Source organism: Oryx dammah, unplaced genomic scaffold, assembly GCF_014754425.2.
Source record: "Oryx dammah isolate SB20612 unplaced genomic scaffold, SCBI_Odam_1.1 HiC_scaffold_8, whole genome shotgun sequence".
Lineage (NCBI taxonomy): Eukaryota > Metazoa > Chordata > Mammalia > Artiodactyla > Bovidae > Oryx > Oryx dammah.
The window spans coordinates 28,368,787-28,386,753 of NW_024070192.1; the positions used below are offsets into that span (position 1 = coordinate 28,368,787).

At 55.1% G+C, this 17,967-nt stretch overlaps 1 protein-coding gene across 2 annotated transcripts; it reads right to left on the reverse strand.

Annotated features, from left to right (window-relative positions):
* Positions 1-363: 363 nt before the first annotated feature.
* Positions 364-17,757, reverse strand: SLC47A2 (solute carrier family 47 member 2). 2 transcript variants are annotated; one of them, XM_040245862.1, is made up of 17 exons: positions 17,575-17,755; positions 16,724-16,825; positions 16,470-16,538; positions 15,660-15,808; positions 14,981-15,023; positions 11,786-11,830; positions 11,513-11,610; positions 11,116-11,213; positions 10,115-10,228; positions 9,426-9,493; positions 8,439-8,547; positions 7,703-7,778; positions 7,375-7,444; positions 2,747-2,879; positions 2,582-2,676; positions 1,631-1,724; positions 364-852 (listed from the first exon to the last, which is right to left on the reverse strand). In XM_040245862.1, the coding sequence occupies exons 1-17, from the start codon at positions 17,695-17,697 to the stop codon at positions 632-634; spliced, it is 1,707 nt and encodes a 568-aa protein (XP_040101796.1). In that variant the 5' UTR covers positions 17,698-17,755; the 3' UTR covers positions 364-631. The 2 variants fall into 2 exon arrangements, with proteins under 2 accessions (XP_040101796.1, XP_040101797.1); XM_040245863.1 differs by lacking the exon at positions 2,747-2,879 and having other exon boundaries at positions 17,575-17,757.
* Between the last annotated feature and the right edge of the window lie 210 nt (positions 17,758-17,967).

The following is a 17,967-nucleotide window of genomic DNA, read 5'->3' on the forward strand; positions in this document are numbered from 1 at the left end:
CTCAAGTGAAAATGCTGATGCCCTGAGGACTGGGGGAAAGGTGACCAGCTTCCTGGACCTGCAGGAGGCTCCAGAGCAGGAAGCAGACAGGGGTCTCAGCAAGGTGGACCACGTGCACGGGGCCCACTGACTCCCCCCCAGAGCTTCACAAAGGCTTTGTGAACAGACCTAGGTGGCAGACTCTGCCTACTTTTTAATGTGACAGTGGCGTTTTCTATTTCGTTTTGATTTGAAATCTCCAACCTGAAGCCGTTTATTGAATAACGGGACCAACCCCAGGAGTCTCATCTTCTGGTCGGCTGAGCACTGATCAAGAGCAGTCCAGGTGACAGGAGGCAATTTAACCGCTACTCAGACCCGCCATGTGACATGCAGCACCGGCTGAAAATCTGTTTATTTTCTGGCCACACTGCAGCACCTGGGATCCCAGCTCCCCAACTGGTGGGGGTTGGTGGGGGGTGGGGTTGGTGGGGAGGAGGGGAAAACTGCTTGGTGGACAGGCAGATTCTCAACCACTGGATCACCAGCGAAGTCCTGTGAATGTCCCTGAGGAGCGGTCAGGGGCGTCCCCCTGCACTGAATTTGGGGTGGGCAGCCGCTCTCAGCTTCCTTTTCGTCTCAAGCTGTCTCACTAGGGCCTGGCGGTGAGGACCCTCAGGACGAGCCCCGCTATCAACGAGCCCACTGCCACCCCCAAAGCAGCCCCCCGGCGGAGAGCCAGCTGCTTGGCTGACAGCCAGCCGGCGGGGGCGGGTAGGGCGTGGACTGCTTCCGGAGTCCTGAGGAGGTCCAGGTGGCCCCCGGGCCTCGAGTAGGTGGTCAGGATCACGCCAGGGGAGCTGCCTGTGGCCACTGCAAGACAAACGGGAGCCAGCTCAGCCCTGGGTGGGGGGCTGTGGAGCCGCAGGATGGACCCCCTGCCTCACAGCTGGAAACACGTGGGACAGCATCCTGCAGACCTGATGTGCAGACAAGGCTGAGATCAGATGGGGTCAGATGACCTGGGGGTGCGTATCCTCCACCAGCGACCTCAGCATGTGACATGCTCTGTCACACTGCCTCCCCCGCTCTCTGGCAACACCGAAGCCCCCAAAGCCTGTGCCGGCTCCCCATGCCCACCCCAAGCAAGGCACAGCCCAGGATGAGCGAGGTGAGGCTGCGGGGGTAACCAGGCTATGGTCTGTGGACACAAAGCCCTGGGCTCAGGCCAGCGCCGGGGCAGCAGAACTCCGGTCTGACAGGGTGCGGAGGGCTGGGTGGGAAGGGCCCCCCACACTGGTTATCAAGCCAGGCTGACCTGCGCAATCCTCGGCTGCAGGCCTCCTGCCCACATTGGAGCTGGGTGGTGACAATGCGCCCTGAGATCAGATGGCTGGTGCTCAGACCTCGTCCCCTAATTTAGCAGCTAGCTGCAGGACAACAGGGAGGAGATCCAAGCGCCCAACCCATGCCCTCGTCTGATGATGGGACCAAGGGTCATAGCCTCCCAGACCAGGACAGACAGGGCCTGCTTCCTGGGACATCAGTGTCCCCTCCTGGTGTCAGAACATATGTCACGGTCACATTGAGGAAGAGAGGCAGCCTGGGTGCTCGCGGTTCCTGGCCACCCAAGCACACAGGGCAGTGTTACCTGAAGACACGACCACTTTCTCAGGCCCGGGCCTAGTTCCGAAGGCCATGCTCTCAGTGCTCCCCAGTGGCGGCAGTCCTGCGTGTTTCTGCGCCTGAAGGCGAGAGAGTCGCCAGGTCAGCCTGCCAGCTGCCCATCCACCCAGCCTCAGCTGAGCCCCGCAGGCTGAGCAGGATACACATGGTCACACACAGGCACACCTTGGGGGCGCCAGACCACTGCAATAAGGCGAATAATGCAGGCAGAGGGCTTTTCTGGGTTCCTGGTGCACATAAAATAATGTTTGCACAACACTGAAGTCTGCTAAGTGTGCAAGACACCTTGTCCATACCGCAGTTAAACAATACTTCCTGGCTGGAAAATACCATCACCTGAGCCTTAAGCAGGTCATATTTTTGCGATGGTGACATCAGAGTTCAGTGATCACCCCTCACCATAAATGAGATGATAATAGAAGATTTGAAATATGAGAATTATGAGCAAAGTGTGACTCAGAGACACAAAGCAAACAAATGCTGTTGCGAAGATGGTGCCTGCCGATTGCCTTGCTCAATGTAGGGTGGCACCAGACCCTCAACCTGCAAAAACCACAATGCCTGAAGTGCGGTAAGGCCAGGCCTGCCATGTCCATGGTCTGGGGAGCTTTAAGTGGCACTCTTTTAGTTATGGGTTGATCCATTGTCTCAGATGCCAGGAGGACTGGATCCGCACACAAAGGTGAACCACACCCTCTGGGTTTCAGGGTCTGAGCCATAGAAGCAAACGCCAGGCTGCCTGTTTCAGAAGTGCTCCCAAGAGGACGGAAGACGGTGCTGTCGGTACCTTTTCCAAGGTCACAGCTCGCCCTCGGGGTCATCGGGAGCCCTCTGCTTGAGTTTGAGCAGGGTAGGGGTGGGGGGTGCTGAGGATGGTGTCTGGCATGGTTTCCTTGGTAACGGGAAGAGCACTCACCTCCTCTGCAGCCCGCTTCCAGTCCATCCGGGCCGTGTAAGTGACGAAGGCAGCGGTGGCCAGCATGACACAGACCAGCATGCCCAGCCAGAGGCCTGCAGGACATGGGGGCGAGTGAGGGCACTGAGGATCACTAGGCCTGCCCCCTCCCCCCACACCACGTACCCATGATCCCCATCCCGACCAGGAAGGTCAGCACGACACCCAGCGGGAGGCCGATGGCGTAGTACATGACAGCGTTCACCACGGCCCCGAAGGCCTGCCTGCCGGTCCCACGCAGGACCCCAGCGTAGAGACACTGCAGAAGGTGGAAGGGCTGGGGGTTGGTGATGCTGAGGCGATGGTGGGTCTTAGCACTGGGGCTTCCTCAGGAATCTACAGGCCACAGCCTTGTTTAAGTCTGCAACATGGGCTAGGAGGGGTCCTCGTCTCCCTCCCTTCCTGGAGGGTCCTGCCCAGGGTCACACAAGGCTGCCGCATTTCAGATACAGGGGGAGGGGTGGACTGGGAGTCTGGGGTGAGCAGATGCAAACCATTACATATAGGACGGATAAACAAGGTCTGAGTATAGAGCACAGGGAACTGCATTCAATATGCTATGATAAACCACTATGGAAAAGAATATTTTAAAAAATGTACACCAACTCAATGGACATGAACTTGGGCAAACTCCGGGAGATAGTGAGGGGCAGAAAGGCATGGCTGCCATCCATGTGGTAGAAAAGAGTCAGACATGAATTAGCAACTGAACAATACATATAACTGAATCACTTTGCTATACAGTAGAAATTAACACATTATAAATCAACTATTCTACAATGAAAAAAAGAACATTAGTACTTTGGCCACCTCATATGAAGAGTTGACTCATTGGAAAAGACTCTGATGCTGGGAGGGATTGGGGGCAGGAGGAGAAGGGGACGACAGAGGATGAGATGGCTGGATGGCATCACCGACTTGATGGACATGAGTTTGGGTGAACTCCGGGAGTTGGTGATGGATAGGGAGGCCTGGCATGCTGCAATTCATGAGGTCGCAAAGACTCGGACACGACTGAGCGACTGAACTGGATAAAAAGATAATTACTATGGGTTGGCTTGTGCCCCCCCTCGAAGATGCTGAGGTCCCGACCCCAGGACCTCCAAATATGACCTTAATTGGAAACGGCATCTCTGCAGAAGACCAAGTTGAGATGAGGCCATCAGGGTGGACCCTACCCCAAGAAGACGGGTGTCCCTGTGAAAAGGAGAAACTGGAACACAGACAAGCAGAGGAGGAAGACAATGTAAATAGACATGGGGAAACAATGCCTTCTACATGCTCAGGGGCTCCTGAGGGTTCCAGAAGCTCAGCGGAGCCTGGAGTAGATCCTCCCCTGGTGCCTTGGATCTAGGACCTCTGGTCTCCAGAACCTCGAGATAATCTATTTCTAGTATGTTAGGTTGCTCGGCTTTTCGTGCTTTGTCAGGGCAGCCCTGGCAGGCTCAGACAACAAGATCCCGATGTCTGCACTGGACAAAGACACGAGCAGACACTTCACCCGAGCAGACACGCAGATGGAAGGGGCTCGGCGTTAGTCATTCAGGAAACACATCAGGGACTCCCAGGTGGTCCAGTGGTTGGGGCTCTGTGCCCACACTGCACGGAGCCTCGGTTTGATCCCTGGTTGGGGAACTAAGATCCCACATGCCATGTGGCATGGCCAACAAAAAACAAAAGAAATGTACATTAAAACTACATTGAGATACCTGTACAGACCCATGAGGATGGCTCTAATAAACATGAGAAATAATATTAAATAGTTTCTGCTGTAAAGTGATCAGTTATACACACACATATATATTTTTTCATATTCTTTTCTATTATGGTTTATTACAGGATACTGAATATAGTTCCTTGTGCTATACAGTAGGACCTTGTTGTTCACCTGTTTCCTATATAGTAGTCTGCGTCCAGTGTTGGGTACCTGTCCTTAAACATTTGTCAAAACCCATAGAATGCACACCAACTATGAACTGCGGACTTAATGTATCAATATTCTTCATCAAGTAAACAAATGTCCTGTACTAATATATGATGTAAATAAAAGGGGGAACCAGGGGAGGGGCTTATGGGAACTCTGTATTTGCTCATTTTCTTGGTAAACCTAAAACTACTCTTAATCTACTTTTTCCAATTTCAAGACAAACAATAATGCCAAGAATTAGCAACACAGGGGAGGAAGTGGAATCCTGGTACATTGCTGGTGGGAATGTAAAATGATACAGGTGTTTTGGAAAACAGCTTAATGGTTTCTTACAAAGTTAAACTTACGCTTCAATCTAACAATTCAACTCCTTAAGACTCTACTAAGAGGCAGGAAAACATACGTCCACACAATGACTCATACTTGAATGTTCCCAGCAGCCTTAGTCACAGCAGGCCACACTCAAAACAACCCAAATGTCCATCACCTGATGAATGGGTAGACAAACATGTTACAGCCACAGAGTGGACTATTATTCAGCCACAAAAAGGAATGAGGTCCTGAAAAATGCTACGCCATGGGTGAACCTCAGAAACATTTCAAGAAGTGAACAAAACCAGGCACGAAAGACCACATACTCTGTAATTGCATGTCTATCAAGTAATCAGAAAAGGCAAGTACGCACAGACAGAAAGTGGGTCAGTGCACTGCCTGGGGCTGCCCGTGGGAGCAGGCAGTGACTTCAAAGCAGGCCCCAGGAATTCTGTGGGGGTGATGAAAACAGTCCAACACCAGACTGCAGCGCTGGTTCCACAAGTAGACGCTTACTTAAAGGTTTGACTTATGTAGGTAGAATGCGTGAATTTATGGTATGTAAATTATAACTCAAGAAAAGCATAAAAAATATTAAAAAAAAAAAACCTAGGTCCATGAAAACTGAAGAATAATATAGGGCTTCCCTGGTGGCTTCAGTGGTAAAGAATCCACGTGTCAATGGAGTCACAGGTTTGATCCTGTCTGGGATGGTCCCACATGCTTCAGAGCAACTAAACCCGTGCACCACACTAAACCCGTCCATCACCCTTGTGCCCTAGAGCCACAATGACTGAGCCCTATGCACCCAAGAGCCCGTGCTCCACTACAAGGGAAGCCTGAGCACCGCCACTAGAGAGGAGCCCCCATTCCCACAACTAGAGAAAAACCTGAGCAAGCAACGAAGACCCAGCACAGCCAAAAGTAAATAAATAAAATTATAAAAAAAAAAAAAAAGAATAACACAGATCTAAGGAGTTCTCTCGGAGAAGGCAATGGCACCCCACTCCAGTACTCTTGCCTGGAAAATCCCATGGGCGGAGGAGCCTGGTGGGCTGCAGTCCATGAGGTCGCTAAGAGTCGGACACGACTGAGCGACTTCACTTTCACTTTTCACGTTCATGCATTGGAGAAGGAAATGGCAACCCACTCCAGTGTTTCTGCCTGGAGAATCCCAGGGACGGGAGAGCCTGGTGGGCTGCCGTCTCTGGGGTTGCACAGAGTCGGACACGACTGAAGCAACTTAGCAGCAGCAGCAAGGAATTCTCTGGCAATCCAGTGGTTTGCCAATGCAGTTCTCTGGCAGTGCAGCGGAGCTTCCACTGCAGGCAGCACCAATTCAATCTCTGGTCAGAGAACAAAGATCTCACATCCCGCATGGTGCAGCCAAAAAATAAAAATGTTTAATGAAAAAATATATAGACAGATAGATAGATAGATATAACCGGGAGTAAAGATAGTAGATGCAGCAATGCACACGGCAAGACCCCTGGCAGTTGTGAGCTGTGAACCTGCTGTGGGTTCCCTGGTGGGCAGTGCTACCTTAGGAGCATTTAGGAATGCAGAGCCCTCTGTGGCCTGACCCTGCAGGAGGAGTTTCTCAGCTGTGGCCTCACCTTGCAGCTAGAGGAAAAGTAACTATAGTGTCCTTGCAGAAGCCTAACAGAGCCCAGAAGAGGGTTTCTTTTAATGTTTTGCAATTAAAGCTGTGAATTTGATGACAAAACCCAGCCCAAAGCAAGCGGTCCTAATGAGGTCAGAAATGTGCTACAAGCCTGTGCCCAGCTAGATTCGAAGGCCAGCCCTGGAATCTATGGGGAACCAGCCAGACTGACAGGGCTCTGAGGAAAACTCTCCACGAATATACTTTCTCCCAACGGTTCTTTCTTTCCTTTCTATAAGAGCTGATGATGACTCTGTGCGGGTTCTTCCCTCCTGCCCCTTGCTACTCTCTTAAGCCCATGCTCCAGGCAGAGACTTGGAGCTTCCTGCAAGATTGCCCAAGGTGTGAAGACGACAACCCAGGGCTTCAAATTCTGCTCAATAAACGAGACTTTGGTGCTCGCTGTCTCTATGCCAGGCTGTTAAAACATTCACAGAATTCAGACTTGCACTCAATGGGACCTGCTCTTCAGTGATCCAAGCGGAAAGTTGGACCCCTCCGTACTCTGGGCGCCTCTATTCTGGAAACCAGTGTGGCTGCTCCTGGCCAAGTGGGGCCTGGGTCAGAGCTGTGCCCTGCTCCCCACCCCGCACCCGATCCTGGGGAACAAGGAAGAAGAGGGTTTATGATTCTGCACTGGAAGAGTTGTCAGTATTTTGCCAATCTGTATGCATCTCAGTAAATTGGAACTGCAGGAGAGAAAAGGGGGATGCGTTATTTTGAATAATAATAGATCCAACAGGAGTTGCCGCTTACTCTGAGTCAGCCCTAATCAGGTAGCTCAAGCTCATAGCCCTGAGCTGCTGGGGTAGGGGCAAGAGTTGGGAACACGGGGGTCGGAGCGGGACTCACACAGAGGGCATCAAACAGCTGGAAGAAGATGTACAGCGGCAGGACCTTGTTGACCAGGGCGACGACTTCCCTGCAGGGACAGGGGACCGTGAAACACAACCTTGGCCTTGGAGTCCCGTCTATTCCGCCCTGCCCCCACTTTCTGCGAGCCTAGGTGGTGGCCCCAGGCCAGGCCAGGCCAGGCCGCTCCTGTCCCTGAGTCTCCCTGTGTGTGGGGGACACATCCGAACCCCCCCAAGGAGCCTCGGCAGCTCTGCCCTGCCCTTCAGTCAGTGCCTGGTCTGTGCACAGGTAGCAGCCAAGGCCCCTGACTCGAGGCGAGACCTACTCATCATTGGTGAAGATGTGGCCCAGCTTGTTTCTCAGGAGACTCAACAGGATGCCCACAACCAGGGAGGTTCCGACTGCAAGAGATGAAGGTGGTGAGGCTGACCCAGCCAAGGGATGAGCCTGGCTCCCCTCAGCCTGAGCCAGCCCAGCCGCGTGTCCCCTTGGATGAAGACCCTCATCTGTGGTCCTGTGATGACAACATGCAAAATGCCCTTCCTCCTGTGGTTCTCAAGATGGGGTCCCTGGACCAGCAGCTGCCTAGGGAAGCAGATTCTCAGACCCCCATCTCCGACCGGGTCAGAAACTGCCGGGGGCGGGGGGATGTTCGGGTTTTGACACCCTGCTCCCCCACCCCACCCCCAACCTCGGTCTAAAGCCTGAGAACCACTGCTCTCCATGAAGAGCTGATCTGAGCCTGGCAGCTGCAGAAAGCAGAGACAGGATGGATGCAGAGGGGTCCTTTCTGAGGGTCGCCATGAGCAAGCCCCAAGCTCCTGGGGACTCCAGGAGGCCGAGCTCACAGGAAGAGCTAGAGGGCTGGGAGCCTGGTGAGGAAGGGCCTTCCCAGCTTTGTACTATGTGATGGAAACTGCCGGCCCAGACCCCCAGTGGTGGGGAAGCGCCGGAAGGGGAACAGCAGGCTTGCTGCTCTGGGCCACGTAACAGGTACCACAGGCTTGAAAGGTAGCTGTGGCTCTCAGGGCCTCCCCTGGCCTAGGCCTGACCCCACCCACCTGTGCAGAGGGTGCCTGAGATGGCTGATCGCTTGGCTTGCACGGTGTCTGCAGCTCCCAGGGCTGTCCCCACTCGGACACAGACCGCGATGCTGAGCCCCATGGGGATCTGGACTCAGAGACAAGAAGGTACAGTCAGCCCCCCTCCTACCCCAGGCCAAGAGGGAGGAAAGCAGGGTGTTCCTGGCTGCTGGTAACCAGCCGTGAGATTGGCAGCTGGCAGGATGGGTGAGGGTACCCCAAGCAAGCCAGCCAAAGCCCCACCCTGGCTGAGCCATCAGACACCACAGGCAGCCAAAATCAACACGCAGCCAAAATCAACACACAGCCAAAACCTCATGAGTAAACACGACATAAAGAGGCGAGTGTAGACATAAGTCTGTCAGAAAAGGTCCCTGCGAGAAAAAGACTGACACCACTTGCAACATAAGAATCACCTTACAAATCAGTTTTGTACAGGTAGGTTTTTGCGACTCCCTTGTAAAGCTGTGGTCACAGAGTGTGCACCCCAGGAGGCTGGCAGAGGCTGCACAAGTGACATGGGACACCCCATGTGTCCTTGAAGAGGAAGGAACTGTGGAGAGTTCTTTCCCCAGCGGAGGCAAGGAAGTGCCCCCAGAGGGCTCTGTTTCCCAGGGCCCACCACTAGGGGTGTGCAAAAACGTGGGCCCACTGCCAAAGGGAATGTCCTGTTTTTCAAAAAAATGCAAAAATCCAGATTGTGATGTGAAATCTCCCAATTTTAAATGATGCCAATCAATTCAAAACAATTCCAACATGGAGAGTTCTGTATCACCCTCGTTGGAGTGGCTATGGGCCACGTGTGCCTATTAGGGCCTGGGTCTGGTGGACACAGGAGGTCTGGAGGGTCCCTCAGGAGACAGAAATGACCCCTAGGGGGACAGCTGCCCCTCCCCCCTCTGACACCCCAGGCCGTCAGGGGGTTGGGCTGGGGGCAGAACAAAAAGTGCCCCCCATGAGCCTCACCATGTAGATGACAGTGGCCACCTCGTAGATGACCGCTTGGGCAGAGAGGTCAAGCACGCTGAGCAGGCCTGCAGAGGTGGGACGGGAACACAGTGAATGTCCAGCCAGCTGACCAACAGCCCTGGGCTGACAAAGTGCCCCTTGCTCTTGGGGCCAAGGGGCCAGTAGCTTCCAAGGTCAGACACAGCAAAAACCACCTTTCCACTTGGCATTCAGCCTTCCAGGAGACACCTGCCTGGGTGTGCCAGGGTCAGGGTCCCTCTCCTGTGTACACGGCGTGATGAGGGAGGGAAGAAAGCTGGACCAAGGTCAAGAAGCCTGAGTTCAGTTCTTGGCCCTGTTGGGGTGACTCTGGACAGCCTCTTTTACTCTTAGGACTCAATTTTCTCATCTATAAATGGGGTCTGGGGTAGACTGGAAGGTCTCTTGGGGCCATTCCAGCCCTGGTGGTTTGGACGGTGTTCTGAGTCAGTTGATGAGCACAAGATGTGCCGGTTGCACCAGTTTCATCTCACTCCATCTCTGACTGAAAATCATGCCCGGGTGTCTACTCCATGCCAGGCCTAGACTGGGCAGTGCTGGGCCCAGGCCTGCCTGCTGGAAGCTCACAGTCTGGCAGGGAGCCAGGCCGGGTGGGTGAACCACCTGTCCGGGGGAGGGGGCTCCCCACATCCCGCCGTCCCACGTACCCACGAGGAAGCTCCCGATCTCGTAGGCCCACCACTCGATGCACAGCATCAGCATGCTGGGGATGGCCAAGCGGAAGAAGGGACCCCAGCCCTGCAGGCACTCCCAGGACCAGCCTAGGAGCAGAAGCCAGCTGCCTGAGCCCATCCGCCTTGCGGCCCAGCCAGCCCGCCCACCACCAGGGCCCACAGCTTTTGGCTCCACACAGCAAGCCCAGGCACTTGCCACCAGGCAGGGTGGGGGCGGGAGGAGGGCACCAGCTAACACCTCAGTCAGCACCCCTGGGTGGGAGCCTGGGCTGGCAGACAGCCCGGCCCTTCCTGGGCCCCGTCTCCTTGGATGAAATTTTAGCTCTTATCTCTGCCCCATCTCCCCGAAGGGCTGCTGGGAGGGTGGCACGACACCAAGGTGCCGGGAGGTTTCACAAGGCAGGCAGGGTTGTAGAGCCATAGGGGCCAGAGAGAGACCCACGGTCTACACAGCCAACTTTCAGGGGCTAAAAGCTCAGCACCTAGGCCTAGGAGCAGGTTCGAGCCCACTTCTGTGATTTGCGGTAAATGATAAACTCTCTCAGCACCAGCTTCCTCCATGTAAATAAAACTGGAGTTAACAAGGAGTCATGAAACTTATCTGAGCAATGTGGGTGCAGCCTGCTGCTGGCACCCAGCATTCCATCCGAGTTGTCATTCAATCTCCAATAGGAGCCAGGAAGCTCCTAGCACATCCCCAGCAGGGCTGTGCCCCATGACACACTGGACTGGGAAACCGGCCTCTAGGCGTGGAGTGCAGAGGCCAAGAGGCGGGTACAGAAGTGGAGAGAGGATGCAGATACAGGAGGTGGGGAAGGGGTGGGCCCTGAGGGATGTGGGGGCAGGCCTGGGGCAGGGCTCCTCCAAAGGCTCCAGCTGGGACCCTGCCCACAAAGTGAAGGCCTTGGGCTGGTGCTGGTGGCCTACCCGCCCCTCAGCAATGCCCTCCATGGGTGGGGGGCCCCCCTCCACACCTGCCCATGTCTCCAGATGCAGCTTCTTCAGCACGATGTAGAACAGGAGGAAGACAGCCTGCGAGAACTGGGAGATGGTGTTGGCGAATGCGGAGCCCCTGACAGAGGAGGGAAGGCAGGGCTGGAGCAAAGGCCGACTCCAGCCCTGGGGGCAAGGCGGGGACAGGCCTGGCTCATCCCCAGTTCCCCACGACCCCCCTATGGCTGAACAGTGGGGTGAGCCTCCACAATCCTTGTTGTGATGGGACTGGCTGCCCCCTTGGGGGGTAGGCAGGGCTCTGGACCAGGCCGCCACAGCCCCTGCCCACCTGATCCCCCAACCAGCCTCTGAATGCCTTACTCACCTGAACCCCCAACACTTGACCCCCCCAACCAGGCCCTGCAGCCCCCTGCTCACCTGACCCCCTGGCCCAGCACAGAAACCAGGACATAGTTGGCCAGGCCATTGACGCAGTTGCCCACGATGCCGCTGAAGACTTGGGGCCAAACGATGCCCTGAAATAGGTGAAAACTGGCTTCATTGAGTGGCGCGACACCAGGTGGGACACAGGCTGGGGACACGTGGCTCCCCACAGACCCGTGTGGAGGTCAGAATAGGGACCCCAGGCACTCCTCCCCTGCTGGACAGTGCAGTGTGGGGTAAGGGGCAGCTCCAGCTAGGGCCCTGTACCTGATTCTGCAAGTACTTGGCCTGCAGGCCGTAGAGAAAATTTGCCTGTGTAAATAAACACACACACAGACAAAAGTAAACACCACCTCCACATGGACAAGAACAGACACTGCTGAGGTGAGTGTGTCCCAACCCGCAGATATGTACCTTGCTGGCCTGTGCCCCTGCCCTGCCTGAGGGGTGGTGCCAGGATGGGGCCAGTGGGCAGGGAGGGTGGACCCGAGAGCAGCTCCAGTGCTCTGGCAAGAATGAGAGGAACTGGGCCCCTGGCCGCCAACCAGGCCTGTTCACAGAAGGGCCACCAGAGCCCACAGGTCAGGACCACCCTAGGACTTGTCTCTGGCTGCCAGAGACAACCCTCTGAGTGGAGAGGCCTTGGGCAGAGGGAGTAGGGATAGGGAGGGTGGAGGCCACCAGCTGCCTCTGCAGAGCAGGGTGGAGACCTCAGAGGAGTCCATGGAGGACAGAGGGGGCCTGCGTGTGTGTGCGTCTTGGGGGCATTTCCCTGCGCTTCCTGCCCTGTCAAAGCCTGGCCCAGGCCTGTGGCCCCTGCCCACCCTCCCTGCAGCCCTCCACCTCTCTTCAGGACTGCACAGTCAGCAAGTGTGCCGCTGGATTCAGGTACTGGCTCTGTGCCTCCTGTGAGCAGTGTGGCCTTAGGCCACTTAACCTCTCTTGCCTCAGTTTCCTCACCTAAAAAGGGGATAATACTATGCGTGTGAATCCTTGCTATTTATACATACATTTATACGCAACGCTAATACTGCAAAAGTGCTAACAAAAGAGCATTTGGCACATTTAAGAGTTCTAAGAGTTGGGTTAGCATCATGACTAAGACATGTGATGCTTCTCATCCCACAGGGAGTTACGTTCGGCAGCATCTTTGTCTGGGAGGGAGGGGTTTTGTTGATTTGATAAAGTGGCTACCATAGTGATAACTTGGAAGTTTCCCCTGACCCAGCCCCAGGGGCCCTGTTGGACAAGATACCTTCACTTGGTCTAAAGAGCCAAAGGTTTGGAGGAGAAAGACCAGAATTTCAGGTGGTTTCCATGATACAGGAGAAATCTGGAGCCCCAAAGAAGTCATGGCACTAGGCTTCCAGATGGGAGGGTGTGGCTGGGGCTCCCTGACAGGCCTGGTGTCCCCTATGGGCACCCTGAACTCACCCCAACCCTCCCTTCCCAGGCCCATCAAGAGCTCCGTCACTGGTGCTGGGAGGATAGAGGGGGGCAAAGCAAGGGAGGATGGCGGGTGGGCAGAGAGGGAAGGCAGAGGGGGGCAGAGAGGAAAAACAGAGGGGGCAGAGCAAGGGGGGATAGAGTGGGGCAGAGACAGAAAGGTGGGCTCCCCTGAGACAGCCTGCCACATGGTGACATGTCCACTGAACCACAGCAAATCACGCCGTGCAGCCACGAGTCCCGAGTGGACACGTGGACCACTGCTGCGGCTAAGTCGTTTCAATCGTGTCCGACTCTGTGACTCCATAGACGGCAGCCCACCAGGCTCCACCGTCCCTGGGATTCTCCAGGTAAGAACACTGGAGTGAGTTGCCATTTCCTTCTCCAATGCATGGAAGTGAAAAGTGAAAGTGAAGTCGCTCAGTCGTGCCTGACTCTTAGTGACCTCATGGACTACAGCCTACCAGGCTCCTCCGTCCATGGGATTTTCCAGGCAAGAGGACTGGAGTGGGGTGCCATCGCTTTCTCCACATGGACCACTGGGTGGGGCTCAAATCTCAGAAACTTACCTGTGTGGATGGACTGCTTACTTAATATTCAATAAATTAACAGAGAAAGAACATTCAATAATGACTCTTAGAAAACATGTTAGAAAGATTACAGTCCTAAACACAAAAGTAGAAACCATTAAAAAGTTCAAATAAAATAAAGGCTTCTATAATCCTGTGATGGGGTGACTGTTCTTAAGCTCGTCAAAGACAGACATCATAAAGGGTGGGATTTATGGATCTGTTATGTACACATTAAAAATTCTTTAAGAAAAAAGTATCAAAGAATTAGAAGGCAACTGAAAAACGTTTGTGACACATATGCCAAAAGAGTGAGATATTATTTAATAAGAGTTAAAATAATTAGGAAGAGATTAATCCACTAAAATAAGCAAAGGATGTGGGCAATTCACAAAAGGAAAACAAATGATCAAAGATATGAAAAAACACTCAAATTCATTTGCAATAAAGTGCATGTTAAAATAACCTATTTCTAATTGGAGAAAATGTTTTCATAATACTCTGTGCTGATGAGAAGATTGTTCTTGAGGGTAGAAATGATACAAACCAGTATCAAAAGCCACTGACAGAGCAACTCCAATTCTAATAAGGCATCATTACAGACATTCACAAAGATTTTTCTACAAGAATGTTGATCACAACCTAATTTATAAGAGTGACCACTGCAAACAACCTAAATATCCAACACATGGGAACTGGTTAATAAGTTATGGCAAAGGGGGGGATACTGTGGGGCCTTTGAAATGGGTATTGTGGACAGTGATTTGAGCATATATAGAGAAGGCAATGGCACCCCACTCCAGTACTCTTGCCTGGAAAATGCCATGGATGGAGAAGCCTGGTAGGTTGCAGTCCATGGGGTCGCTAAGAGTCGGACACAACTGAGTGACTGAACTTTCACTTTTCACTTTCATGCATTGGAGAAGGAAATGGCAACCCACTCCAGTGTTCTTGCCTGGAGAATCCCAGGGACGGGGGAGCCTGGTGGGCTGCCGTCTCTGGGGTCCCACAGAGTCGGACATGACTGAAGCGCCTTAGCAGCAGCAGCAGCAGAGACTGACTAATGATATATTTGAAAGGGAAAAGGTGGCTTACAAAACAACATGCACACACTGGCCCCATCTCACACTACAGGTGTGTCTCTGTGTTTGATAACACACACACTCATGAAGAGAAATCGCCCTGGAGAGAGAGATTAATCTGTCTTTTCTCTGGGTAGTAGGATCATGGAAGTTTTGAAATTTTTCTTCCCCAGGCTTTCTAGAATCTCTCCTGTAAATGGTTTTCTAACCAGAAAAAGGTGTTGTGCTACTTTTTAAAAGTTCAGTCTGCACCAAACACCGACCACACTGTGAAGTTTTCTCCGGCCCCTCTGGCCACTAGCATGAGGGCTGAGGGGCGCCTGGCTGGTGGGGGGTCAGGATCCAAGCTCCATAAGACAACTCACCGGCAGGCCTGGGATGTAGACCTGCACATACTCCTGGGCCAGCCTGCAGGAGAAAGAACCAGGCTCTGAGCTGAGCGGCCTATGCCCTGGGTGTGGGGAAAGGTTTGGCAGACTTTACCTCGAAAACAAGACCCCCAGAGGCATCTGGAACCTCGGTGGGGGTGGGGTGCCAGGAGGCGGGGCCCAAGAACCAAAGGACCCAAACACAGGGTCTCAGGGCTGGGGAACTTCAGTTCAGGGTGATGTGCGGTTTGCAAGGGGGAAAACAAGATCCATCACATTAAGAATTAACTACACGAAGTGCACATAACAGGAAACGAGGGAGCTATTCCGATGAGGAAACACACCCTACGTTAACCACACAGTGTGTAATTCCTCAGAAATGGGGTTTGGTCCTGTTCCCACTGTTTGTGGTGTGGGGTGTGCACATGTCACTGCTACTGAAGCCTCTGCGGGGCTCGGGCCCACGCTGGGACCAGATGCAAACAAATCCCATACAAATGCCTTTTCTCAATTAAAATGGGCTGTGGTCTGCCCCCTGCTGGCCACAGCTCGAGCAGCATGCTGTGGGGGAGAGTCCCCAGACCAAGCCCCCATGAGAAGGCTGGAGACCCAGAGAGAGCAGCACCGGCTGGGCTGGGCCTCCCAGGGTGACATGGCCCTGCCCCGCCCAGCGCACCTGGACACGGCCGGGTCCTGCCTGCAGAGCAGCAAGATGAGCTGGGTGTTGAGGAAGAGCGCCCAGCAGGGTAGACAGCAGAGCAGCAGCACCAGCACGCCCCGCTGCAGGATGACGCCCACGTGCTTCTTGTTGGGGCTGCCGAAGCTCTGGAACACAGGGGTAACGCCCGCCCCGCGCCTGCCCTCTGCTGGCCGGCTGGGGGGAGCGCGGGTGCACTGGGCAGCCCTCCACCATTCCCCAATCCCCACCCGGGGCTTGCTCTGAGGGGCTCAGCGGCTCAGAGTGACTGCAGTGGCCATTTGCAGAATTCCAGCCCCTGTCCACCCACAGTGCCCAGTACTCCCACGACTCCTGTTGGGGGAGGCACTGCCCACCCCCCACCATCCCTGAAGCACCAGCGCATGCGAGTCTCCCTGGGGAGTGAGCAGGACCCAGGCCCACCGTGAGCCCCAGGCTCCCGGAGCTGAGCCCCTCTGGGTGGTGGGCCCCCCAAGGACAGCAGGCCCTCTCTGTGTGCCGTCAGTACACAGGGCCAGAGGATTCAAGGTCAAAGTCAGAGGATTCAAGGTTGGAGGACTGTCTTTCATTCTAGAGCTCTCTCGCCTGGCCACCCTGGCAAGGAGAGGGTCTGGTCCCTAGAGCATGCGGTCCCTGGGGGTGGGTGTACAAGGATGGCTGCCCCCCAAAGGCCTGCCTGACAGGTTCCCAGATGCAGGGGCCACTGGGGGGCCTCGGGTGGGTGCCCAGCCCTACCCTTTCTGCAGCAGCTGTGGGACTGGTTCCGGCCCTGCCCAGAAGCCCACCTACCTGGGACATCAAGGTGTCACAGGCCGAGGACAAGCCAAACCCGATGGAAACTCCACAGACATTGACAAACTGGAGCCACACACAGGAGAGAACGCAGGCTTTCAGGAGGAGACCGAGGGGGGACCCTGCAGCCGGGGACTGCCCAGCAGCGGGAGACTCCCCGTGGCCGGGCCTGTGCATGGGGTGTGCTCGGGTGAGGCCGGAGGTCCAGCTGTGCTCTGGAGCCCAGGGGAGAAGGTCCTGGCTGTACTCACGGCCACCGAGAGGGTCACTGCCGCCAGCTCCACCGTGCCCAGGTGTCCACAGAACACCGTGCTCACAACGTAGACCATGAAGTTCAGCATCTGGAAGAGGAACTGAAGGCCGGGGCCAAGGTCGAGGGCCCTGCTCACAGCCCAGCTCCCGGCAAGAGGCTCTCCAGGCCCTGACCCTCAAGAAGCCCCTCTGGGCCACAGGGCGAGTCGCCCACAGCGGAGGAGCAAGAGTGTGGCTGAGGCTGGGTGGCAGAAGGCCCGGGTCCTGCCCCCACCCCATGGGGCAACAGCATCAACCCCTGAGCTCTGGTTCCCCAGTGGGGGGTGCTGGAGTGGGCACAGCTGGTGATGTTACTATAACCATCTTGTCAGGCTGCATACAAACACAGAGGAGTGGAGTTAAAGACATCAAAACCCGAGGAAGCCTCTGTCCACGTGGTGGGATTGGAAAGGAGTGTCTTCTTTTACTGTTATCCAAACTCTTACAAGGAGCACATATTTAGTAGTCTTTATGGTCAGAAAAAAATGTACCTGGGGCCATTTTCCCTTTGAAAATAAATGGGCAGAGGCCCCTCTTCCAGTGCAAATGCCCGTGCAGGCACCCCTGGGCTCCCCTCAGCCTCTTGGGCCTTTCAGCCAGCCTCCCTGTGGGTTCCTGAAGGAGGACACACCTGGTCCCTCTGATGGTGGGGGGAGGGGGCTGCCAGCCGCTGAGAGAGGTCAGACCCCGCCAGGCTCTGGGTGGTGGCCCCTGGTGCCACCTGGACACCATCACTGTGGGTGATTTCTGGGGAAGGCCTCAAGCAGCCCCTGCCCCCCGCCTCGTCAGCGCCTCACCCCCACCTTCTTACCAGGGGTCCAGAAAGGACGAACAGTGTCCGTGCCTCAGCTCCAAAGCCAACGGGGACCAGCCTGCGGAGGGCAGGGCAGCGGCTCCTTCGGCCTGGGGGGACCGTGTCCTGGGGGCTGTCCATTCCAAGCGCAGGCCACCCAGCCACCCTGCACGCCTGAGCACCTTCTCAGCCAGCCTCATCCAGCCAGCCAGGGTAACCGTACAGCCTGGCTAATGAGTAAGGGGCGGAGGAGGGGCCACTGCCACCCATGGGACCAGCCCTGCCCCCTGTGCACGCCAGCCCTGTGGCCCGACCCACTAGCCATGGACAGGACAGAGGTCTGGGCACCCGGAGTCACCGTGCTGACCCCATTCCAGGGGGTTGGCAGCAAAGGCCCAGGAAGTGCAGGTG

Excerpts from the sequence above, each read along its gene's own strand:
- SLC47A2 (XM_040245862.1), bottom strand. The coding sequence starts at position 17,697 with ATGGACAGCCCCCAGGACACGGTCCCCCCAGGCCGAAGGAGCCGCTGC. Across the intron at positions 11,831-14,980 it reads TCTACATCCCAGGCCTGCCG|GCAAATTTTCTCTACGGCCT; the intron begins GTGAGTTGTCTT and ends TTATTTACACAG. Across the intron at positions 8,548-9,425 it reads TGGCCACTGTCATCTACATG|ATCCCCATGGGGCTCAGCAT; the intron begins GTGAGGCTCATG and ends CTCTGAGTCCAG.